This window comes from Vanellus vanellus, assembly GCF_965231255.1.
Source record: "Vanellus vanellus genome assembly, contig: HAP1_SCAFFOLD_1155, whole genome shotgun sequence".
In the NCBI taxonomy this organism is placed as follows: Eukaryota; Metazoa; Chordata; class Aves; order Charadriiformes; family Charadriidae; genus Vanellus; species Vanellus vanellus.
This window is the reverse complement of record NW_028127419.1, coordinates 1-26,405: the sequence shown is the minus strand read 5'-3', so window position 1 is coordinate 26,405 and position 26,405 is coordinate 1. Positions and strand designations below refer to the sequence as shown.

The following is a 26,405-nucleotide window of genomic DNA, read 5'->3' as shown; positions in this document are numbered from 1 at the left end:
TCCGGGTCCATCTGGAGGACAGAGGAGCTGTTGGGGGCAGTAGGAGAAATCCCTGCTTTTTCTGTCCTCCCCTCCCAGGTAAGGTACGTACCCTGTCCCTGCAGAGGCTTGGGGGTGCCCGGGGGGGCTGCTGCTCACTGCTGTGCCGTCTGGTCGGGTCGAAGCTCTGCCAGACACTGGAGCATCCCCAGTGCGCTCTGTGTCACAGAACCAGGGCAGCGTTGCCACTGGCGCAGGGTGCTGAGTAACCGGGTTCTGTCCCGCCTACTCCCTGCAGCCACTGTGGCAACCTGATGCAGCCATTGGGCAAGCCAGGGCTCTCCATGGGCAACGCGGGGCCACCCCTGGGCAAGAAAATACCCGCATATGGCCTCCTAGATCCTGCCCTGGACAATCTACTGCCCTCGCTGGGCAAATTTGTGCACCCCATGGGCAAGCAGGTGCAGCTGTTGGGCAGCTGTTGAGCGGCTGGCAATGCTCAGAGTCGTGTTTGGGTTGAGGTAGTCCTGCAAGGAGCAGGGAGTTGGACTCGATGATCCTTATGGGTCTCTGTCAGCTTGAGCTATTGTGTGATGCTATGAACTCAGTGCCCTCAGTGGGCAACCCAGTGCCACCCCTGGGCAACTCAGCGCAGACTCTGTGCTACCTCATGCCTTTGCTGGGCACCTTGAGCCTGTCCATGGACAATCCCCGGTGCCACCAATGGGCAACACAGTACAGCCCTTGGGCAACCAAGTGCCAGCCATAGGCAAAGCAGAGCTCCTGATGGGCAAACCAGTGCCCTCATAATACTCAGGCCAATACGTCCATCTTCTCACAGCCTTTTTCAGTTGCCTCTCATTTTCCCCATTATTGCAGATGAGGGCTGAGATGGTACCGAAATGTTTTGCAGCTGCTCCTGAGTGCAGTGACACCCTGTCCCACCACTCCTGCTTTCTGCGCACAGGCACGCGGAGCTGGCCTCCGTGAGAAAGCCGTGCCTCTGCTGCCAAAGGTCTGACATCAAAGATAACTCTCACTGGTTTGTGTACGCAAAGGTTCGCACACTTTGGTTTCACTCTAAACACGCGTCTCGCTTCAGCCGGCTGAAGAACCAACTCCATCCAACTGAAGTAAAAAGCTGCTTGCCCATAGCTAAACCCAAGAAAATCATTCCAATTAAAGCAAGCCGACCTCTGCCCCTCGCAGGACGCGCGCACACCCTGGGACCAGCCCTGCTCTCTGCTCCTTGCAGCGCTCCCAGCCTCCATCTACGCCTGCTCTCACTCCCTGCCCAGAAGAATTTGGCTCAGATGAATCACTGCATGACGAGGGGCACCACTAATTGTCATAGGCAACTGCACCATTTTTGAAGCATTTGCTAAATTCAGCAGTATTAATCCGATAATATTGTGAAAGGCCCACGGGTGCTCTGCAAAGCACGCAGACCAGGACTTTCTGGGGAAGCTCCCATGAGCCTCACCATGCAGAGGCACACCAGGGGACACCAAAATGCTTGAAGCTTTGGTCCCACCGTAGCATCTGGAGTGGCTTTTCGAGTGATGTAACTAAGAGCTACAAATGCTTAGCATTGGCACAGGCAAAACAGTCAAATTCACAAGCTAAGTGACTCTCAGCAACTTCAGCAGCAGCAAAGTCACTAAAATGACTAAACTACCGCTCCCAGTTCTGGTGGGGCATATCCAGTTTTGATAGATATGTTTGTCCCGAAGCCTCGATCATTTGAGCTCAGAATCAAAAAAAACCAACACCAAAACCAAGGTGAAAACAGGAGGCTGATGTTAAGCAGGGGTGCCCATTCTCGGCATGGCACCCCAGGTTTGCCGAGGTGACTGAACTGGAATTTCAAGGGATACATTTGGATACCAAAGCACAAAATCTCCTGCCAAAAGCTGTCAGTCTTTCTGTTGCAGCTCTACATTCTTACTGTCTATTAATATAGCACTACTCTTGATCATAAGCTGCCCTTCTGAAAATACCCAGATCCAGATCTTTTATAGCGTCCGTCGTGGGTCTACATGTACCCATGATATTGTCCAGTTGCAGTTTTACGCCTCTTCTGACTATTCCTCTCTCCTGTAAACACTGTACCTGTCCGGAAGGCATCAATTGTCTATCCAATAGCAGAATAACGTTCAAAAGTCACATTAATTGATGGAGGATGAAAAAAAAGTTAAACTCTGTGTGGCGCAGCCTGTGCTGTCACGCCGAAGGACAAGGATGCTCTCAGGCAGCGCACGCTCCCGTCTGCCCCAGGGTCCTTTAGGGATCCGGACAGGCTTCAAGATTTGATCTCCTTACAAAACCAAGGCTGGCGCCGAGGGACGAGCTGCACGCGGTCCTGCAGCAGGCTCCATCTGGCCGGGAAATACATGAGACTTTTGGGGTTTTTCCTGGGTTTCCCACGTTCTGGTGAAAATGATGGGTGGACCATAAAATGTGGATAGCCAATGACTCTTGGGGTGAGGCCTGGGCTGCTGTGATCTCTGCATGTGGCCAGTGGAAAAAGATTGTTATGGCCATGTCTGGTTTAAGGTGGGATGTCCTCTGCAGTGCCCAGGAGCCTGGACTGCAGAAAGTAGAGCGTAAAGTAAGGAAGAATCAGCCCACAGCGGATGCTGCGATGCAGCCGTGACTGTGTGCACGTGCTGGCGAAGGCTGGAGAAACCCCTTTGCCATGTCAGCGCATCACTATGTGCAGTCCCGTCCTGTGCTGGGTTCTGACACAGGAGCTCTTCATAGAGATACTGTTAAAAATGCCCCCAAATATTTTGCACAAATCACTGACAGATACCTCAGTGAATCATTTCTTATCTACGTCTGTCACGTGCATATTCTTTTTTCACATTCTTGAGGGGGTTAGTGATGGTTTTCCCAGAACCTGCGTTTTCTGCCCAAGTTCACATCCCCTTTTCACCCCGATTTTTCCATCAATAAACTCGGGGGATACACTTGAGCCAGCTGCAGGTAGAAAAGGGCAGGCTGCGGCGAGGGGAGGCAAAGGCAAACCTCTGCCCTCTCCAACCCACCGCCCCCTCGTGTCCCCGGGGCAAAGGCAGGGGTGGCCATTCCCATCCCGCGGGTACCCTCGTCCTCACGGGGCGACCACGTCCCACCTCCATCCCTGCCTCAGAGCTGAGGAATCGGCTCTCGCCTGCAGGAGGACGTTTCCCCAAATTATCACAGAATCACAGAATTATCAGAGTTGGAAGGGACCTCTAGAGATCATCTAGTCCAACTCCCCTGCTAAAGCAGGATTACCCAGAGCACATTACTCAGGACTGCATCCAGGCGGGTCTTGAAAATCTCCAGGGAAGGGGACTCCACCACCTCCCTGGGCAGCCTGTTCCAGTGCTCTGTCACCCTCACCGTAAAGAAGTGTTTCCGTGTATTTGAACGGAACTTCCTGCGTTCTAACTTGTGCCCATTGCCCCTCGTCCTGTCACTGGGAACCATTGAGAAGAGCCTGGCTCCATCCTCCTTCAACCCACCCTTTAGATACTTGTACGCCATAATAAGGTCTCCCCTCAGCCTTCTCTTCTCCAGGCTAAAGAGTCCCAGCTCTCTCAGTCTTTCCTCTTAAGGCAGATGCTCCAAGCCCTTAATCATCTTAGTTGCCCTTCGCTGCACTCGCTCCAGCAGTTCCCTGTCCCTCTTGAACTGGGGAGCCCAAAATTGGACACAGTATTCCAGTTGTGGCCTCACCAGCGCAGAGTAGAGGGGGAGAATGACCTCCCTCGACCTACTGGCCACACTCTTCCCTATGCAGCCCAGGATTCCATTGGCCTTTTTGGCGACAAGGGCACATTGCTGAGTCATGGATAATTTACTGTCTACCACAACCCCCAGATCCTTCTCCTCCAAGCTACTTCCCAGCAGGTCCGCCCCTAACCTGTACTGGTGCCTAGCATTCTTCCTCCCCAGGTGCAGGACCTTGCACTTGCTTTTGTTGAACCTCATTAGGTTCTTCTCTGCCCAGCTCTCCAGCCTGTCCAGGTCACGCTGGATGGCAGCACGGCCCTCTGGGGTGTCAGCCACCCCACCCAGTTTGGTATCATCAGCAAACTTGCTGAGGATACACTCTGTCCCCTCATCCAGGTCATTAATGAGTATATTGAACAAAATTGGACCGAGTATTGACCCCTGGGGGACACCACTGGTTACAGGCCTCCAACTAGACTCTGTGCCGCTGATCACAACCCTCTGAGTTCTGTCCCGCAGCCAACTCTCAGTCCACCTCACTGTCACCTTATCTAGCCCATACTTCCTCAGCTTCCTAATGAGGATGTCATGGGAGACAGTGTCAAAAGCCTTGCTAAAGTCAAGGTAGATGACATCTACGACTCTCCCCTCATCCAGCCAACCAGTTATAACATCATAGAAAGCTATCAGATTGGTCAAGCATGATTTACCCTTGGTAAATCCATGTTGACCACTTCCAATAACTTCTTGTTCCTCAACGTGTTTGGAGATGACGTCCAGAATGAGTCGCTCCATTACCTTCCCAGGGACAGAGGTTAGACTAACTGGTCTGTAGTTCCCTGGGTCCTCCTTCTTGCCTTTTTTGAAGATTGGAGTGATGTCAGCCTTCCTCCAGTCCTCAGGCACCTCTCCTGTTCTCCATGACCGTTCAAAGACGATGGAGAGTGGTCTAGCAATAACATCCGCCAGCTCTCTCAGCACTCGCGGATGCATGCCATCAGGGCCCATGGACTTGTGAATGTCCAGCTTGGCCAAGTGGTCTCTGACACGGTCCTCCTCAACTGAGGGAAAATCTTCCTCTCTCCAGACCTTCCCCTTTGCCTTCAGAGTGTGGGATTCATGAGGGACAGCTTTAGCAGTGAAGACCGAAGAAAAGAAGGCATTCAGTAACTCTGCCTTCTCTGCATCCTCCACCACTAGGGCACCTGTCTCATTCACCAGTGGGCCTACATTTTCCCTAGTCTTCCTTTTTCTATTGATATACTCAAAGAATCTCTTCTTATTGTCTTTAACTGCAGTGGCCAAGCTGAGTTCTGATTGAGCTTTGGCCCTTCTCATTTTCCCCCTACATAGCTTTGTTATATCTTGATAGTCCTCGTAAGTTGCCAACCCCCTTTTCCAGAGAATGTAAACTTTCCTTTTTTTCCTGAGGTCCAGCCAAAGTTCTCTATTTAGCCAGGCTGGTCGTCTTCCCCGTCTGCTCGTTTTTCGAGACAAGGGGATGGCCTTCTCCTGCGCTTTTAAGAGCACCTGCTTGAAGTATGCCCAGCCTTCCTGGGCACCTTTGCTCTTCAAAACTGCCTCCCAAGGGACACTCTCGACCATGCTCCTAAACAGGCTAAAGTCTGCCCTTCGGAAATCCAAGGTGGCAGTTCTGCTGGCTCCCCGCCTTACGTGATCAAGAATTGAAAATTCTATCATTTCGTGATCACTCTGCCCAAGGCGACCTCCAACCTTTACATCCCCCACAAGACCTTCTCTGTTAACAAACAGTAGGTCCAGTAGTGCACTTCCCCTAGTTGGTTCCTTCACCAGCTGTGTTAGGAAGTTGTCCTCCACACACTCCAGGAACCTCCATGACTGTTGCCTCTCTGCTGCATAGTATTTCCAGCAGACGTCTGGGAAGTTGAAGTCCCCCACAAGAATAAGGGCAGCTGATCGTGAGACCTCTGCCAGCTGCTTACAGAATACTTCATCGGCTTCTACATCCTGATTAGGAGGTCTATAACAAACTCCCATCACGATGTCTGCCTTATTGGCCTTCCCCTTAATTCTTATCCATACACACTCAGTGTTGTCATTCACACTGTTAAGTTCCAGACATTCAAAATTGCCTCTAACATAGAGGGCCACCCCACCACCTTGCCTATCCTTTTTGAAGAGTTGGTAGCCATCAATTACAGCACTCCACCTGTGTATGTCCTCCCACCACGTTTCTGTGATGGCAACTATATCATAGTTTCCTTGCTGTACAATGGCCTCCAGCTCCTCCTGTTTATTTCCCATGCTGCGTGCATTAGTATAGATGCACTTCAGCTGGGCTAATCGTCCTGCCACTTTCTTGGGTGGACAAGCCCTAATTCGCACCTGATCATACTCAGACACTACTGTAGCTAACAAATTATCACTACCCCTCATGTCTTTGCTGTCACACAATTCACCATCCCCCACCATCACTGGGACAGGCTGCAAGACCTTGCTAACACTTTTACCCAGAAGCACTGGTACGCTTCTCCCAGGCACCACTTTTGTAATTCCTCAAAGGCACCGAGAAAACGGTGGAGGTCAACCAGCGAGACCCGCTGCGGGGAGACGCCAATGCCATTTTACGCTGACATACCTCTGGCCTCCCACAAAATTGCCCTGGAGCTCAGGAGCTACACGGGACACGTCACAGGAGCCCACCTGCCCCACTTTGGCCCGTGGGGGACACGCTGAACAGGAGTCACCGCACCTAAGTTTCAACATCGCATCCTAGATAATTTCATTGACAGTCGGTAGGAAGAAATGGGTCTCTCCAGAGGCCGTTATCTGCGCTACCTCCGATGCTTTCCTTCAGCATTAGGCAAACGGTGCAAGGGAAGGTGCATTTCTCCCGTGTCCCATAAGAGGTGCGCAGACCCACACCCAGACTCGACGTCTAACTGCCCGAGGGCAGATGAAGCCAGACTCCCTTCAAACCCCCTTAGTCCTTCAGCAAGACCAGACCTACTGAAAATCACAGACTCCCAGACTCCAAGAATCGCAGACTCCCAGACTGGTGGGGGTTGGAAGGGCCCTCTGTAGCTCCCCCAGTCCCCCCCCCTGCCAGAGCAGGGGCACCTTACAGCAGTTGCACAGGACGGCGTCCAGGCGGGTTTGGAATGGCTCCAGAGTAAGAGGCTCCCCCACCTCTCTGGGCAGCCTGTGCCAGTGCTCTGCCACCCTCACAGGAAAGAAGTTCCTCCTCAGGTTTCGATGGAACTTCTTAGGTTCCAGTTTGTGCCCGTTCCCTCTTCTCCTGTCACTGGGCACCACTGAACAAAGACTGTTCCCATCCCCCTGGCACCCTCCCTTTGAGTATTTATAAGCACTGATAAGATCCCCCCTCACTCTTCTCTTCTCCAGACTGAAAAGACCCCATTCCCTCAGCCTTTCCTCGTAAGAAAGATGCTCCAATCCCCTCATCACCTTTGTAGCCCTTTGCTGGACCCTCCCCAGCAGATCCCTGTTCCCCAAGCAGCCCATGGAGGCTAAGGCTGCCCGTGCGGGCGTCTCAGGGGCCAGGGCTGTGCTGCAGGAGTTAAAGCAGGAGCTGAAGGAGCTGGATGTGGCACGTTCCCTGTGCTGGCTGGGGCCGTGGAGCCACCACGGTCCCTGGGCTCCGTGGCTGCATCCATGCCTTGTCAGAGCCAATTCTTCTCCCCTTCCTGCAGCAGCAGCACAAGCTGAGGGCGATAGCTCAGGGGGCAGGAGCAGGCAGAGGCGCAGGCAGCACGCCCCGTCTGCAGAACGGACACCAGAGCACAGGTGGGCTACAGCTCCTCCAGCGCTATGAGAAGCTGCAGGAGGTGGTGAACTCATTCCACCAGTCATGGCAGGTGGTGGGCAAGGTGGTGAGGCAGCTGCCGAGGAGGAGCCATGTGGTGGCATGGGGGGGGCTTGGTAGGGGTCTGCTGGGACCCCCCTGGCTGGTTGTGCTGTAACGTAGGGGAGCCCCTCACTGTCCCCCAAATCATAGAATCATAGAACCTTTGACTGGTTTGGGTTGGAAGGGTCCTACAAGATGATGGAGTTCCAATACCCCTGTTATGGTCAGGGATACCTCCCACCAGACCAGGTTACTCAAGGCCCATCCAACCTGGTCTTGAACACCTCCAGGGACTGGGCAGCCACGACTTCTCTGGGCAACCTGGGCCAGTGTCTCACCACCCTCAGGGTGAACAATTTCTTCCTAATATTTAATCTAAATTTCCCCTCTTCCAGTTTGAAGCCATTCCCCCTCATCGTATCACTACACGCCCTTGTTAAAAGTCCCTCCCCAGCTCTCCTGTAGGCCCTTGAGTAGTGGAAGGCCGCAAGAAGGTCTCTCCACGAAGACCTTATTCTCTTCTCCAGGCTGAACACCCTCAACTCTCTCAGCCTTTCCTCATAGGAGAGGTGCTCCAGCCCTCGGAGCATCTTCGTGGCCCTCCTCAGTGAAATACCCGAGTGAAACACCCCAAAGGCATCGAGGGGCCTTCGTCTGGGAAAGTGATACTGCAAAAGTGATGGCAGTCAGGTGAAGTCCTCGGGGACTGGAAAAAGGGCAACATTGCACCTATTTGTAAAAAGGGTGGAAAGGAGAGCCCTGGGAACTACCGACCCATCAGCCTCCCCTCTGCGCCTGGGCAGATCCCGGAACTGACCCTCCTCGAAGCCATGCTAAGGCAATGGAGGGCAGGGAGGGCATTCCAGACAGCCGGCACCAATGGGGAAAAAATTCCTGGAAGACCATATAACGTACAAAGCGATAAATTTAATTTCTACTAAGGGTTTTATCAGAAAGGGGAAGTCTAATCACGGGGATTCAAACTACCTAAACAAAACTAAGAATCACTCCACAACACAGAACACCTAAGAGGGACCCAGGAGCCGCGCAGTGCTGGGGAAGGTCTTGCGCATCCCCATGCATTTCTCCTGGTCTATGAAAAGAGAGTTGGCTTTGACCGCCAGGTCGTGCTGCAGGAGAGCCTTAGCACGAACCAGAGTTTGCAGCGCATCCTCGGTGTGGTTCAGGCGCTGCTGAAGGCTCTGGAGGGTCTCGTCGATGATGTGGACCTCGTTGACAAGGCTGGAAAAGAGCAAGAAGCCCTGGTTAACGGTCCCGTGCCGGGGGTGGTTTCTAGCCCGGCATTGCAGATGGGCCCCTTGGACACAGGCTTTCCCCCTTCAGAGTGCTCAGACTCACGCAGACCCCCCGTTTCTGGCAGGAGCCGAGCACACCCGGCTGCTGGGAAGCAGGCGGGAGAGAAGATGAGGTTTCCCCAAGTGGGAAAAATCCAGCCCCTCACGGGGGGCCATCAGGCAGTACCCGGCCGTGGGGGCAGAGCTCTCCCAGCACCGAAAGGCTGGGATACCTGCTGGGTGCTTGGGAGTCTATCAGTGCACTTGTGGAAGGACTCATTAGGAAACAAACACCCCCGCATTAATTTGGTCACCCAGTGATGCTCCTGGGTGCGACCACCCGGGACTCCTCAAGGACCCCGCCGGCCCCGCGCTCCCGCCGTACCGCAGCTGGGCAGTGTCCCGGCACAGCTCCATCTTTGGCCTCCGCGTGCGCGCATCCAGCCGCGTCTGAGCCACTTTTAACGGAGGCCCGTGGTCCTTGATGGCCTTTTGGATGGTTTCAATATTCCTCTCAAGGTGGAATATTTCTCGCAGGGTCTGGTATAAAAAAGAATCGCATACAGAAATGAAAAAATATGTTCTCAAGCGACAACGTCATTTCCCTTTTCTCCCCTCCACCAGCAGGCTGTCAGCTGGGATGCACTGTCCCTGGGATGAAATCACAGTGCCAACTCATCCTGCTGCAAGAAGAAAGTCCCCAGCGCACTGAGTCTTTGAGTTTCAAAGAGAAAATGATACTAGAAGCAGCTTCTGGTGGTGCCCGTTCCTCTGCTTGGGCCAGGGCTGCGTGGAGGGTCCCGCTTCAGAGGTGTCACTGGGAAGTGACAGTGCCCCAGCGAAAGGGAGGGCTTCCGGCTACCTTGGCCAGGTGGGTCTGGATCCTGCCCTTGGCATCAGCTGTCTCAGCGATGCGGTTCGTAAAGGCAATGTTGGTGCTGTTGAATTGCCTCCACATCTCATTGGCCGTCACCATCAGCAAGCTTTGGATGTCATGGCGCAGCTTGGCGGAGGCGGCCCGCACGCTCTGGGAGCGGAGGATGTTGTCGTTGGTGAACTTGGCCCATGACGCTGGCACTGAGATCCTGGGGAGGTAAGGAGAGGGAGGCCCCTGGTAAGCCCATGCTACTGAAGCTGGACAGGGGCGGGCACGCAGGGAACAGTGTGGATTAAATGTAGCTTCAATCTAGGCTTTTAAATTGACTCTATGTCATTGTTTAATGCCAGCCGGTAGCTAGGACCATGCAGCCCCTGCCCCAGAAGGGCGGGAAGAAGAGGGAGCAAAAGAGGGGAAAGGGAGAAACTCCTGGGTGCAGATAAAGCCAGTTTACTAGAGCGATAGGAGCAAAGGAAGATGCACTCACGTGGCATCGACGCGCTCCACCCCTCGGTAGTAGTGGATGCCCTGGGAGGAGTTCCTCAGGTGGTGGCACGTGTCGTCGATGCGGTGGGCCACCTGCTTGTTGGCCAGGTCCTTCTCCAGATGGTGCTGGGCCGCCCTGTTGGAGCTGCAAGATGCAAACAAGAGCTGTGGGTGGGGATGTAGGGGCACAGCGGCTTCCTCCCCGATCCACGTCCCCGCAGATCTTGCCCCCCCGGGCAGCTCTGTCCCCCCATGAGCATCACTGCCCGCGTCCCACGGAGCCTGTGGGGGCTTTACACCTGCGGGCTGTGGGGAGAGCTCGGGGTCTGCTGGGGGTTCACATCACAACTGCAAAGGCACCTCAGCCCTGGGGCAGGAGAGAAGGAGCTCCTCCTTACCCGAGCTGGGCTTTTGCCTTCTCCAGGTGCTGCTGCATCCTCTCTTGGCACGACCGGATGACATCCACTTCCTGGGCAAAGGGAAAACATGACCCCGTCAGTCTCCAGAAACACTCGTCCTGCTCACACTCATCCCCAAACCAGCACCTGCCCGTTTGGCTCCCAAAATGTTTTCCTCCCCAGGACCAATCCCATCCATACGGGACAAGAGGAGATGGACTTGACTCTGCTGTAAATCCCCACTCTGAATTTCTAAGAAGCGTTCAGCTGCGCTGGAGGAAGGCATGTGCTGCTCTCAGCTCACTTGACTTCAGCACAAACCCATTGCGTCTGTGAAGCCCCAGCTACTGCAGGCAGGGGATTAGTGCTCCACATCCAGTCCATTTTCAGCCCTCCTGTCTGCAGGAGCCCACTCTTTCCTTATCCCAACTAATGGAGCTGGGAAAAGCGGGCAAGCTGTCAGGTGCACACTGCCTTCCCCAGATCTGCGTGTGCGTATGTGTGTGATAGAGATGTATGTGTGCGACACAGATGTAGAGCTATACCATGTGTATGTGCCATGGACAGAGATAGGTGCTGCTCTGGCAGGGCTGGGAAAGACAGGACGCTCTCACCAACCCCTTGAAGAGGGACAGAGCACCCCGATACACTACACGAACACACCGCTGGGTGTGCAGCTCTTCCTTCCTCTGTAAGGGCGAGTCTTACCCACAGCGTGTGGGCACGCTCCTGTGTGGGGGACACCGTCCCCTGGCCCGGCAGGTTTTGGGGCTTTGGAGAGTTTGGCACCTCACCGGCACTAAGGAAGGGGCTGCAAAGCCTGTTTCGGGCAGTTGAGGTACAGAGAGCACCTGCAACACCTGCTCTGTGTTGCCAAACTTACAGTGAAGAGCTGTTCCTCCACATCATCACGGACCAGGTCGATGCCCATCCTCTTCTCCCGCTGGCGCAAGCACTCCTCAGCGACCTGTTGGGGACATGCCATCAGTGCTGGCTGCAGGGGCAGGGTTCTCTCGAGGGACGCTCCCCATCCCAAGTAACGGAAGAAGAAAAGACATTCTAGGTGGGCACAGAGATGGCAGCAGGGGAAAAAAAACTGCCCGGGGCAGGTGCTTTAGCTGAGAACGAGCAGCCGAGCTGCCACATCAGCATCGCATCGACATGAGGGAGCACACGCGTCCCTGGTGAAACCACAGCCGAAATCAGGGACCTGTGTCAGCCTTGATGCTGACCTCGCCAGAGCCGCGCAGTGACACACGGGGCTTTTGTCTCCCAAACCGGGATTTTGCATGGAGCGCCTCTGCAAATAGGTGGTTAAGAAACGCTGCTCTGATGGGCTCAGCACGTGCTGGTAGGGGATGCAGCAGATGCCAAAGGTTGGTTTATTACTCACTTAACTCATGGGCCCTTCATAAAAACTTTCTAGATGTTACGGAGCTGCAGGGAAACTTAATTAGAGGTTTTAATGGCTGCAGATGTTTCAGCAGCGGCTGCAGCTTGCAGCCCACTGGATGGGGTGCTGACCTGGAGAGGGGCCTCCGTCTCCGCCAAGGCTCTCTCCAGTCTGTTCTTCACGTCAGTGAGCGTGTTGGTCTCCCCAATCATCTCGTCTAGCTCATGGAAGAGCTCTGATTTCCAAAATTCAATATCGTTGGCCCGTACACCCAGGTTTTTGGTGCTTTCCAGTTGCGTTTTCTTGGTCTCCTGATGTTTAGCATGAACCATGAGGGAGTTATCAACTCTCAGGCGCTCCGCTTTTTGTCGGGATGTCTCTGACTCTTTATAGGTGGTGTGGTTGGACTTGTACCAGTCTTCAGGGGTGTAGCGGTTGAAGACAGTTGTTCTGGTGGAGACAGAAGGAAGCTTCTTGCTGTCGGTGATCCCCTGGGCACTCTGGGAAAAGGCAGCCAAAGTTGGTCTGAGGGCAGCTGTTTTGTAGTAGGTGTTGGGCATCCAGGGGCGGCTGAAGCTCTGAGATGACGAGCGGTGAGGAAATCGGTTCTTGTAGCTCGAAGCCATGGGGCTGATGGGAGGGAGAAAGTTGGTGGGGATGGATCTTGGATGGGCAAACTTTGCTGTTAAGGGAGAGCTGACAGGCTCCATTCTGGAACACCGCTGTTCTGGTCCGTGTCCTGCACAGAGGAGGAGAGAGAAGACAACCCCACTCAGTAAGCTCCTCGCCTTACTTCTTACGGCGACACATGCAACTTCTAACACCACCAGCGATGGACACAGCACCCACGCATCCCCAGTCGAGGCCTAAAGCTCTTGAGAGCAAATCCCCTCTGACACCATCACAAGCATCTGTGTAGGGAAGAGGAAAACGCTCGTTGCTGTTAGTATCGAGCGTCAGGCCCTGAAATGCAGAGAAAATCAAACCAGGGCTGCAAAGCAGAACAACAGACACTATGCCTTCCTTTTCCCTCAAGCTGTCAGTGCCATGAAAGTGTAGTCGCTGATTGTCTGCGGTGTGTTTGTTGCTTCTGGGTGGCGTATCTGCTGCTCTTAGAGCGCCCCAGAGGTCATTTTCTCTTTCAAAGTGCCATTCCCAGCCCCGAGAGCTGCGCCCCTTTGGACACACAGCTGCTACCAGCCCAGCGCCATTCGGGGGTGAGGGACTCTGTCCTCATCCCCTCTCTCTTCACTTGCATCGAATGCTCGAGTGAGGAGTCTGCGGGTGAGAGGAGCTTTGCAGGACTATAGCCACATTTGAACCACACCCCCCAAACCCCCGTTTCAGCCTCAGCAGAACAGCCGTCTCTTGCCTTGTAAAGGAAGAAGAATGTCTGTGGCTCACCTGATGTCAAATCCCTGCGCTTGGAAAGGAGATCTCTCAAAAAAGCTTTTCGGAATCGTTTGTCAACACCAGCCTTGGAGCAGTCCTAGGAGGAAGGGCCACACGTGAAGATTTGTCTCCCAAGAACTGCTTACGGCACCGCGGGTGCTATTGCTCTATTACTGCCCTTCAGCTCCTGACAGGCACACACTTAAGGAAGGGAGGAAAATCCCTCGGGAATGGACCGGGCTTACTCTTCCCTGCATTTCCAGCCGAAACAAACACCCCTGCATCCCCCTCGGTAAAGCCACCCCAGGGTGACACTTTCTGCCAGCCCTCAACAGGACACACGCCGGGAGCCCCCGATCCCCGGCTCTGGGTCCATCTGGAGGACAGAGGAGCTGTTGGGGGCAGTAGGAGAAATCCCTGCTTTTTCAGTCCTCCCCTCCCAGGTAAGGTACGTACCCTCCGCCTGCAGAGGCTTGGGGGTGCCCGGGGGGGCTGCTGCTCACTGCTGTGCCGTCTGGTCGGGTCGAAGCTCTGCCAGACACTGGAGCATCCCCAGTGCGCTCTGTGTCACAGAACCAGGGCAGCGTTGCCACTGGCGCAGGGTGCTGAGTAACCGGGTTCCGTCCCGCCTACTCCCTGCAGCCACTGTGGCAACCTGATGCAGCCATTGGGCAAGCCAGGGCTCTCCATGGGCAACGCGGGGCCACCCCTGGGCAAGAAAATACCCACATATGGCCTCCTAGATCCTGCCCTGGACAATCTACTGCCCTCGCTGGGCAAATTTGTGCACCCCATGGGCAAGCAGGTGCAGCTGTTGGGCAGCTGTTGAGCGGCTGGCAATGCTCAGAGTCGTGTTTGGGTTGAGGTAGTCCTGCAAGGAGCAGGGAGTTGGACTCGATGATCCTTATGGGTCTCTGTCAGCTTGAGCTATTGTGTGATGCTATGAACTCAGTGCCCTCAGTGGGCAACCCAGTGCCACCCCTGGGCAACTCAGCGCAGACTCTGTGCTACCTCATGCCTTTGCTGGGCACCTTGAGCCTGTCCATGGACAATCCCCGGTGCCGCCAATGGGCAACACAGTACAGCCCTCGGGCAACCAAGTGCCAGCCATAGGCAAAGCAGAGCTCCTGATGGGAAAACCAGTGCCCTCATAATACTCAGGCCAATACGTCCATCTTCTCACAGCCTCTTTCAGTTGCCTCTCATTTTCCCCATTATTGCAGCTGAGGGCTGAGACGGTACCGAAATGTTTTGCAGCTGCTCGTGAGTACAGTGACACCCTGTGCCACCGCTCCTGCTTTCTGCGCACAGGCATGCGGAGCTGGCCTCCGTGAGAAAGCCGTGCCTCTGCTGCCAAAGGTCTGACATCAAAGATAACTCTCACTGGTTTGTGTACGCAAAGGTTCGCACACTTTGGTTTCACGCTAAACACGCGTCTCGCTCCAGCCGGGTGAAGAACCAACTCCATCCAACTGAAGTAAAAAGCTGCTTGCCCATAGCTAAACCCAAGAAAATCATTCCAATTAAAGCAAGCCGACCTCTGCCCCTCGCAGGACGCGCGCACACCCTGGGACCAGCCCTGCTCTCTGCTCCTTGCAACGCTCCCAGCCTCCATCTACGCCTGCTCTCACTCCCTGCCCAGAAGAGTTTGGCTCAGATGAATCACTGCACGACGAGGGGCACCACTAATTGTCATAGGCAACTGCACCATTTTTGAAGTATTTGCTAAATTCAGCAGTATTAATCCGATAATATTGTGAAAGGCCCACGGGTGCTCTGCAAAGCACGCAGACCAGGACTTTCTGGGGAAGCTCCCATGAGCACCACCATGCAGAAGCACACCAGGGGACACCAAAATGCTTGAAGCTTTGGTCCCACCGTAGCATCTGGAGTGGCTTTTCGAGTGATGTAACTAAGAGCTACAAATGCTTAGCATTGGCACAGGCAAAACAGTCAAATTCACAAGCTAAGTGACTCTCAGCAACTCCAGCAGCAGCAAAGTCACTAAAATGACTAAACTACCACTCCCAGTTCTGGTGGGGCATATCCAGTTTTGATAGATATGTTTGTCCCGAAGCCTCGATCATTTGAGCTCAGAATCAAAAAAACAACACCAAAACCAGGGTGAAAACAGGAGGCTGATGTTAAGCCGGGGTGCCCATTCTCGGCACGGCACCCCAGGTTTGCCGAGGTGACTGAACTGGAATTTCAAGGGATACATTTGGATACCAAAGCACAAAATCTCCTGCCAAAAGCTGTCAGTCTTTCTGTCGCAGCTCTACATTCTCACTGTCTATTAATATAGCACTACTCTTGATCATAAGCTGCCCTTCTGAAAATACCCAGATCCAGATCTTTTATAGCGTCCGTCGTGGGTCTACATGTACCCATGATATTGTCCAGTTGCAGTTTTACGCCTCTTCTGACTATTCCTCTCTCCTGTAAACACTGTACCTGTCCGGAAGGCATCAATTGTCTATCCAATAGCAGAATAACGTTCAAAAGTCACATTAATTGATGGAGGATGAAAAAAAAGTTAAACTCTGTGTGGCGCAGCCTGTGCTGTCACGCCGAAGGACAAGGATGCTCTCAGGCAGCGCACGCTCCCGTCTGCCCCAGGGTCCTTTAGGGATCCGGACAGGCTTCAAGATTTGATCTCCTTACAAAACCAAGGCTGGCGCCGAGGGACGAGCTGCACGAGCTGCACGCGGTCCTGCAGCAGGCTCCATCTGGCTGGGAAATACATGAGACTTTTGGGGTTTTTCCTGGGTTTCCCACGTTCTGGTGAAAATGATGGGTGGACCATAAAATGTGGATAGCCAATGACTCTTGGGGTGAGGCCTGGGCTGCTGTGATCTCTGCATGTGGCCAGTGGAAAAAGATTGTTATGGCCATGTCTGGTTTAAGGTGGGATGTCCTCTGCAGTGCCCAGGAGCCTGGACTGCAGAAAGTAGAGCGTAAAGTAAGGAAGAATCAGCCCACAGCGGATGCTGCGATGCAGCCGTGACTGTGTGCACGTGCTGGCGAAGGCTGGAGAAACCCCTTTGCCATGTCAGCGCATCACTATGTGCAGTCCCGTCCTGCGCTGGGTTCTGACACAGGAGCTCTTCATAGAGATACTGTTAAAAATGCCCCCAAATATTTTGCACAAATCACTGACAGATACCTCAGTGAATCATTTCTTATCTACGTCTGTCACGTGCATATTCTTTTTTCACATTCTTGAGGGGGTTAGTGATGGTTTTCCCAGAACCTGCGTTTTCTGCCCAAGTTCACATCCCCTTTTCCACCCCGATTTTTCCATCAATAAACTCGGGGGATACACTTGAGCCAGCTGCAGGTAGAAAAGGGCAGGCTGCGGCGAGGGGAGGCAAAGGCAAACCTCTGCCCTCTCCAACCCACCGCCCCCTTGTGTCCCCAGGGCAAAGGCAGGGGTGGCCATTCCCATCCCGCGGGTACCCTCGTCCTCACGGGGCGACCACGTCCCACCTCCATCCCTGCCTCAGAGCTGAGGAATCGGCTCTCGCCTGCAGGAGGACGTTTCCCCAAATTATCACAGAATCACAGAATTATCAGAGTTGGAAGGGACCTCTAGAGATCATCTAGTCCAACTCCCCTGCTAAAGCAGGATTACCTAGAGCACATTACTCAGGACTGCATCCAGGCGGGTCTTGAAAATCTCCAGGGAAGGGGACTCCACAACCTCCCTGGGCAGCCTGTTCCAGTGCTCTGTCACCCTCACCGTAAAGAAGTGTTTCCATGTATTTGAACGGAACTTCCTGCGTTCTAACTTGTGCCCATTGCCCCTCGTCCTGTCACTGGGAACCATTGAGAAGAGCCTGGCTCCATCCTCCTTCAACCCACCCTTTAGATACTTGTACGCCATAATAAGGTCTCCCCTCAGCCTTCTCTTCTCCAGGCTAAAGAGTCCCAGCTCTCTCAGCCTTTCCTCATAAGGCAGATGCTCCAAGCCCTTAATCATCTTAGTTGCCCTTCGCTGCACTCGCTCCAGCAGTTCCCTGTCCCTCTTGAACTGGGGAGCCCAAAATTGGACACAGTATTCCAGTTGTGGCCTCACCAGCGCAGAGTAGAGGGGGAGAATGACCTCCCTCGACCTACTGGCCACACTCTTCCCTATGCAGCCCAGGATTCCATTGGCCTTTTTGGCGACAAGGGCACATTGCTGAGTCATGGATAATTTACTGTCTACCACAACCCCCAGATCCTTCTCCTCCAAGCTACTTCCCAGCAGGTCCGCCCCTAACCTGTACTGGTGCCTAGCATTCTTCCTCCCCAGGTGCAGGACCTTGCACTTGCTTTTGTTGAACCTCATTAGGTTCTTCTCTGCCCAGCTCTCCAGCCTGTCCAGGTCACGCTGGATGGCAGCACGGCCCTCTGGGGTGTCAGCCACCCCACCCAGTTTGGTATCATCAGCAAACTTGCTGAGGATACACTCTGTCCCCTCATCCAGGTCATTAATGAGTATATTGAACAAAATTGGACCGAGTATTGACCCCTGGGGGACACCACTGGTTACAGGCCTCCAACTAGACTCTGTGCCGCTGATCACAACCCTCTGAGTTCTGTCCCGCAGCCAACTCTCAGTCCACCTCACTGTCACCTTATCTAGCCCATACTTCCTCAGCTTCCTAATGAGGATGTCATGGGAGACAGTGTCAAAAGCCTTGCTAAAGTCAAGGTAGATGACATCTACGACTCTCCCCTCATCCAGCCAACCAGTTATAACATCATAGAAAGCTATCAGATTGGTCAAGCATGATTTACCCTTGGTAAATCCATGTTGACCACTTCCAATAACTTCTTGTTCCTCAACGTGTTTGGAGATGACGTCCAGAATGAGTCGCTCCATTACCTTCCCAGGGACAGAGGTTAGACTAACTGGTCTGTAGTTCCCTGGGTCCTCCTTCTTGCCTTTTTTGAAGATTGGAGTGATGTCAGCCTTCCTCCAGTCCTCAGGCACCTCTCCTGTTCTCCATGACCGTTCAAAGACGATGGAGAGTGGTCTAGCAATAACATCCGCCAGCTCTCTCAGCACTCGCGGATGCATGCCATCAGGGCCCATGGACTTGTGAATGTCCAGCTTGGCCAAGTGGTCTCTGACACGGTCCTCCTCAACTGAGGGAAAATCTTCCTCTCTCCAGACCTTCCCCTTTGCCTTCAGAGTGTGGGATTCATGAGGGACAGCTTTAGCAGTGAAGACCGAAGAAAAGAAGGCATTCAGTAACTCTGCCTTCTCTGCATCCTCCACCACTAGGGCACCTGTCTCATTCACCAGTGGGCCTACATTTTCCCTAGTCTTCCTTTTTCTATTGATATACTCAAAGAATCTCTTCTTATTGTCTTTAACTGCAGTGGCCAAGCTGAGTTCTGATTGAGCTTTGGCCCTTCTCATTTTCCCCCTACATAGCTTTGTTATATCTTGATAGTCCTCGTAAGTTGCCAACCCCCTTTTCCAGAGAATGTAAACTTTCCTTTTTTTCCTGAGGTCCAGCCAAAGTTCTCTATTTAGCCAGGCTGGTCGTCTTCCCCGTCTGCTCGTTTTTCGAGACAAGGGGATGGCCTTCTCCTGCGCTTTTAAGAGCACCTGCTTGAAGTATGCCCAGCCTTCCTGGGCACCTTTGCTCTTCAAAACTGCCTCCCAAGGGACACTCTCGACCATGCTCCTAAACAGGCTAAAGTCTGCCCTTCGGAAATCCAAGGTGGCAGTTCTGCTGGCTCCCCGCCTTACGTGATCAAGAATTGAAAATTCTATCATTTCGTGATCACTCTGCCCAAGGCGACCTCCAACCTTTACATCCCCCACAAGACCTTCTCTGTTAACAAACAGTAGGTCCAGTAGTGCACTTCCCCTAGTTGGTTCCTTCACCAGCTGTGTTAGGAAGTTGTCCTCCACACACTCCAGGAACCTCCATGACTGTTGCCTCTCTGCTGCATAGTATTTCCAGCAGACGTCTGGGAAGTTGAAGTCCCCCACAAGAATAAGGGCAGCTGATCGTGAGACCTCTGCCAGCTGCTTACAGAATACTTCATCGGCTTCTACATCCTGATTAGGAGGTCTATAACAAACTCCCATCACGATGTCTGCCTTATTGGCCTTCCCCTTAATTCTTATCCATACACACTCAGTGTTGTCATTCACACTGTTAAGTTCCAGACATTCAAAATTGCCTCTAACATAGAGGGCCACCCCACCACCTTGCCTATCCTTTTTGAAGAGTTGGTAGCCATCAATTACAGCACTCCACCTGTGTATGTCCTCCCACCACGTTTCTGTGATGGCAACTATATCATAGTTTCCTTGCTGTACAATGGCCTCCAGCTCCTCCTGTTTATTTCCCATGCTGCGTGCATTAGTATAGATGCACTTCAGCTGGGCTAATCGTCCTGCCACTTTCTTGGGTGGACAAGCCCTAATTCGCACCTGATCATACTCAGACACTACTGTAGCTAACAAATTATCACTACCCCTCATGTCTTTGCTGTCACACAATTCACCATCCCCCACCATCACTGGGACAGGCTGCAAGACCTTGCTAACACTTTTACCCAGAAGCACTGGTACGCTTCTCCCAGGCACCACTTTTGTAATTCCTCAAAGGCACCGAGAAAACGGTGGAGGTCAACCAGCGAGACCCGCTGCGGGGAGACGCCAATGCCATTTTACGCTGACATACCTCTGGCCTCCCACAAAATTGCCCTGGAGCTCAGGAGCTACACGGGACACGTCACAGGAGCCCACCTGCCCCACTTTGGCCCGTGGGGGACACGCTGAACAGGAGTCACCGCACCTAAGTTTCAACATCGCATCCTAGATAATTTCATTGACAGTCGGTAGGAAGAAATGGGTCTCTCCAGAGGCCGTTATCTGCGCTACCTCCGATGCTTTCCTTCAGCATTAGGCAAACGGTGCAAGGGAAGGTGCATTTCTCCCGTGTCCCATAAGAGGTGCGCAGACCCACACCCAGACTCGACGTCTAACTGCCCGAGGGCAGATGAAGCCAGACTCCCTTCAAACCCCCTTAGTCCTTCAGCAAGACCAGACCTACTGAAAATCACAGACTCCCAGACTCCAAGAATCGCAGACTCCCAGACTGGTGGGGGTTGGAAGGGCCCTCTGTAGCTCCCCCAGTCCCCCCCCCTGCCAGAGCAGGGGCACCTTACAGCAGTTGCACAGGACGGCGTCCAGGCGGGTTTGGAATGGCTCCAGAGTAAGAGGCTCCCCCACCTCTCTGGGCAGCCTGTGCCAGTGCTCTGCCACCCTCACAGGAAAGAAGTTCCTCCTCAGGTTTCGATGGAACTTCTTAGGTTCCAGTTTGTGCCCGTTCCCTCTTCTCCTGTCACTGGGCACCACTGAACAAAGACTGTTCCCATCCCCCTGGCACCCTCCCTTTGAGTATTTATAAGCACTGATAAGATCCCCCCTCACTCTTCTCTTCTCCAGACTGAAAAGACCCCATTCCCTCAGCCTTTCCTCGTAAGAAAGATGCTCCAATCCCCTCATCACCTTTGTAGCCCTTTGCTGGACCCTCCCCAGCAGATCCCTGTTCCCCAAGCAGCCCATGGAGGCTAAGGCTGCCCGTGCGGGCGTCTCAGGGGCCAGGGCTGTGCTGCAGGAGTTAAAGCAGGAGCTGAAGGAGCTGGATGTGGCACGTTCCCTGTGCTGGCTGGGGCCGTGGAGCCACCACGGTCCCTGGGCTCCGTGGCTGCATCCATGCCTTGTCAGAGCCAATTCTTCTCCCCTCCCTGCAGCAGCAGCACAAGCTGAGGGCGATAGAGAGCTCAGGGGGCAGGAGCAGGCAGAGGCGCAGGCAGCATGCCCCGTCTGCAGCACGGACACCAGAGCACAGGTGGGCTACAGCTCCTCCAGCGCTATGAGAAGCTGCAGGAGGTGGTGAACTCCTTCCACCAGTCATGGCAGGTGGTGGGCAAGGTGGTGAGGCAGCTGCCGAGGAGGAGCCATGTAGCATGGTGGTGGCATGGGGGGGGCTTGGTAGGGGTCTGCTGGGACCCCCCTGGCTGGTTGTGCTGTAACGTAGGGGAGCCCCTCACTGTCCCCCAAATCATAGAATCATAGAACCTTTGACTGGTTTGGGTTGGAAGGGTCCTACAAGATGATGGAGTTCCAATACCCCTGTTATGGTCAGGGATACCTCCCACCAGACCAGGTTACTCAAGGCCCGTCCAACCTGGTCTTGAACACCTCCAGGGACTGGGCAGCCACGACTTCTCTGGGCAACCTGGGCCAGTGTCTCACCACCCTCAGGGTGAACAATTTCTTCCTAATATTTAATCTAAATTTCCCCTCTTCCAGTTTGAAGCCATTCCCCCTCATCGTATCACTACACGCCCTTGTTAAAAGTCCCTCCCCAGCTCTCCTGTAGGCCCTTGAGTAGTGGAAGGCCGCAAGAAGGTCTCTCCACGAAGACCTTATTCTCTTCTCCAGGCTGAACACCCTCAACTCTCTCAGCCTTTCCTCATAGGAGAGGTGCTCCAGCCCTCGGAGCATCTTCGTGGCCCTCCTCAGTGAAATACCCGAGTGAAACACCCCAAAGGCATCGAGGGGCCTTCGTCTGGGAAAGTGATACTGCAAAAGTGATGGCAGTCAGGTGAAGTCCTCGGGGACTGGAAAAAGGGCAACATTGCACCTATTTGTAAAAAGGGTGGAAAGGAGAGCCCTGGGAACTACCGACCCATCAGCCTCCCCTCTGCGCCTGGGCAGATCCCGGAACTGACCCTCCTCGAAGCCACGCTAAGGCAATGGAGGGCAGGGAGGGCATTCCAGACAGCCGGCACCAATGGGGAAAAAATTCCTGGAAGACCATATAACGTACAAAGCGATAAATTTAATTTCTACTAAGGGTTTTATCAGAAAGGGGAAGTCTAATCACGGGGATTCAAACTACCTAAACAAAACTAAGAATCACTCCACAACACAGAACACCTAAGAGGGACCCAGGAGCCGCGCAGTGCTGGGGAAGGTCTTGCGCATCCCCATGCATTTCTCCTGGTCTATGAAAAGAGAGTTGGCTTTGACCGCCAGGTCGTGCTGCAGGAGAGCCTTAGCACGAACCAGAGTTTGCAGCGCATCCTCGGTGTGGTTCAGGCGCTGCTGAAGGCTCTGGAGGGTCTCGTCGATGATGTGGACCTCGTTGACAAGGCTGGAAAAGAGCAAGAAGCCCTGGTTAACGGTCCCGTGCCGGGGGTGGTTTCTAGCCCGGCATTGCAGATGGGCCCCTTGGACACAGGCTTTCCCCCTTCAGAGTGCTCAGACTCACGCAGACCCCCCGTTTCTGGCAGGAGCCGAGCACACCCGGCTGCTGGGAAGCAGGCGGGAGAGAAGATGAGGTTTCCCCAAGTGGGAAAAATCCAGCCCCTCACGGGGGGCCATCAGGCAGTACCCGGCCGTGGGGGCAGAGCTCTCCCAGCACCGAAAGGCTGGGATACCTGCTGGGTGCTTGGGAGTCTATCAGTGCACTTGTGGAAGGACTCATTAGGAAACAAACACCCCCGCATTAATTTGGTCACCCAGTGATGCTCCTGGGTGCGACCACCCGGGACTCCTCAAGGACCCCGCCGGCCCCGCGCTCCCGCCGTACCGCAGCTGGGCAGTGTCCCGGCACAGCTCCATCTTTGGCCTCCGCGTGCGCGCATCCAGCCGCGTCTGAGCCACTTTTAACGGAGGCCCGTGGTCCTTGATGGCCTTTTGGATGGTTTCAATATTCCTCTCAAGGTGGAATATTTCTCGCAGGGTCTGGTATAAAAAAGAATCGCATACAGAAATGAAAAAATATGTTCTCAAGCGACAACGTCATTTCCCTTTTCTCCCCTCCACCAGCAGGCTGTCAGCTGGGATGCACTGTCCCTGGGATGAAATCACAGTGCCAACTCATCCTGCTGCAAGAAGAAAGTCCCCAGCGCACTGAGTCTTTGAGTTTCAAAGAGAAAATGATACTAGAAGCAGCTTCTGGTGGTGCCCGTTCCTCTGCTTGGGCCAGGGCTGCGTGGAGGGTCCCGCTTCAGAGGTGTCACTGGGAAGTGACAGTGCCCCAGCGAAAGGGAGGGCTTCCGGCTACCTTGGCCAGGTGGGTCTGGATCCTGCCCTTGGCATCAGCTGTCTCAGCGATGCGGTTCGTAAAGGCAATGTTGGTGCTGTTGAATTGCCTCCACATCTCATTGGCCGTCACCATCAGCAAGCTTTGGATGTCATGGCGCAGCTTGGCGGAGGCGGCCCGCACGCTCTGGGAGCGGAGGATGTTGTCGTTGGTGAACTTGGCCCATGACGCTGGCACTGAGATCCTGGGGAGGTAAGGAGAGGGAGGCCCCTGGTAAGCCCATGCTACTGAAGCTGGACAGGGGCGGGCACGCAGGGAACAGTGTGGATTAAATGTAGCTTCAATCTAGGCTTTTAAATTGACTCTATGTCATTGTTTAATGCCAGCCGGTAGCTAGGACCATGCAGCCCCTGCCCCAGAAGGGCGGGAAGAAGAGGGAGCAAAAGAGGGGAAAGGGAGAAACTCCTGGGTGCAGATAAAGCCAGTTTACTAGAGCGATAGGAGCAAAGGAAGATGCACTCACGTGGCATCGACGCGCTCCACCCCTCGGTAGTAGTGGATGCCCTGGGAGGAGTTCCTCAGGTGGTGGCACGTGTCGTCGATGCGGTGGGCCACCTGCTTGTTGGCCAGGTCCTTCTCCAGATGGTGCTGGGCCGCCCTGTTGGAGCTGCAAGATGCAAACAAGAGCTGTGGGTGGGGATGTAGGGGCACAGCGGCTTCCTCCCCGATCCACGTCCCCGCAGATCTTGCCCCCCCGGGCAGCTCTGTCCCCCCATGAGCATCACTGCCCGCGTCCCACGGAGCCTGTGGGGGCTTTACACCTGCGGGCTGTGGGGAGAGCTCGGGGTCTGCTGGGGGTTCACATCACAACTGCAAAGGCACCTCAGCCCTGGGGCAGGAGAGAAGGAGCTCCTCCTTACCCGAGCTGGGCTTTTGCCTTCTCCAGGTGCTGCTGCATCCTCTCTTGGCACGACCGGATGACATCCACTTCCTGGGCAAAGGGAAAACATGACCCCGTCAGTCTCCAGAAACACTCGTCCTGCTCACACTCATCCCCAAACCAGCACCTGCCCGTTTGGCTCCCAAAATGTTTTCCTCCCCAGGACCAATCCCATCCATACGGGACAAGAGGAGATGGACTTGACTCTGCTGTAAATCCCCACTCTGAATTTCTAAGAAGCGTTCAGCTGCGCTGGAGGAAGGCATGTGCTGCTCTCAGCTCACTTGACTTCAGCACAAACCCATTGCGTCTGTGAAGCCCCAGCTACTGCAGGCAGGGGATTAGTGCTCCACATCCAGTCCATTTTCAGCCCTCCTGTCTGCAGGAGCCCACTCTTTCCTTATCCCAACTAATGGAGCTGGGAAAAGCGGGCAAGCTGTCAGGTGCACACTGCCTTCCCCAGATCTGCGTGTGCGTATGTGTGTGATAGAGATGTATGTGTGCGACACAGATGTAGAGCTATACCATGTGTATGTGCCATGGACAGAGATAGGTGCTGCTCTGGCAGGGCTGGGAAAGACAGGACGCTCTCACCAACCCCTTGAAGAGGGACAGAGCACCCCGATACACTACACGAACACACCGCTGGGTGTGCAGCTCTTCCTTCCTCTGTAAGGGCGAGTCTTACCCACAGCGTGTGGGCACGCTCCTGTGTGGGGGACACCGTCCCCTGGCCCGGCAGGTTTTGGGGCTTTGGAGAGTTTGGCACCTCACCGGCACTAAGGAAGGGGCTGCAAAGCCTGTTTCGGGCAGTTGAGGTACAGAGAGCACCTGCAACACCTGCTCTGTGTTGCCAAACTTACAGTGAAGAGCTGTTCCTCCACATCATCACGGACCAGGTCGATGCCCATCCTCTTCTCCCGCTGGCGCAAGCACTCCTCAGCGACCTGTTGGGGACATGCCATCAGTGCTGGCTGCAGGGGCAGGGTTCTCTCGAGGGACGCTCCCCATCCCAAGTAACGGAAGAAGAAAAGACATTCTAGGTGGGCACAGAGATGGCAGCAGGGGAAAAAAAACTGCCCGGGGCAGCTGCTTTAGCTGAGAACGAGCAGCCGAGCTGCCACATCAGCATCGCATCGACATGAGGGAGCACACGCGTCCCTGGTGAAACCACAGCCGAAATCAGGGACCTGTGTCAGCCTTGATGCTGACCTCGCCAGAGCCGCGCAGTGACACACGGGGCTTTTGTCTCCCAAACCGGGATTTTGCATGGAGCGCCTCTGCAAATAGGTGGTTAAGAAACGCTGCTCTGATGGGCTCAGCACGTGCTGGTAGGGGATGCAGCAGATGCCAAAGGTTGGTTTATTACTCACTTAACTCATGGGCCCTTCATAAAAACTTTCTAGATGTTACGGAGCTGCAGGGAAACTTAATTAGAGGTTTGAATGGCTGCAGATGTTTCAGCAGCGGCTGCAGCTTGCAGCCCACTGGATGGGGTGCTTACCTGGAGAGGGGCCTCCGTCTCCGCCAAGGCTCTCTCCAGTTTGTTCTTCACGTCAGTGAGCGTGTTGGTCTCCCCAATCATCTCGTCTAGCTCATGGAAGAGCTCTGATTTCCAAAATTCAATATCGTTGGCCCGTACACCCAGGTTTTTGGTGCTTTCCAGTTGCGTTTTCTTGGTCTCCTGATGTTTAGCATGAACCATGAGGGAGTTATCAACTCTCAGGCGCTCCGCGTTTTGTCGGGATGTCTCTGACTCTTTATAGGTGGTGTGGTTGGACTTGTACCAGTCTTCAGGGGTGTAGCGGTTGAAGACAGTTGTTCTGGTGGAGACAGAAGGAAGCTTCTTGCTGTCGGTGATCCCCTGGGCACTCTGGGAAAAGGCAGCCAAAGTTGGTCTGAGGGCAGCTGTTTTGTAGTAGGTGTTGGGCATCCAGGGGCGGCTGAAGCTCTGAGATGACGAGCGGTGAGGAAATCGGTTCTTGTAGCTCGAAGCCAT

At 54.1% G+C, this 26,405-nt stretch overlaps 1 protein-coding gene across 1 annotated transcript in view; it reads right to left on the bottom strand.

The window, feature by feature from the left end:
• LOC309685279 (tektin-3-like) overlaps positions 1-26,279 on the bottom strand; it is a gene marked incomplete at both ends in the record, with an annotated part of 31,466 nt that extends 5,187 nt beyond the window's left edge. Inside the window, 2 exons of the mRNA XM_082501067.1 lie at positions 12,271-12,501; positions 26,049-26,279. Of these exons, the coding sequence (XP_082357193.1) occupies positions 12,271-12,501; positions 26,049-26,279 (462 nt within the window). The remainder of the gene's footprint in view (positions 1-12,270; positions 12,502-26,048) is intronic.
• Between the last annotated feature and the right edge of the window lie 126 nt (positions 26,280-26,405).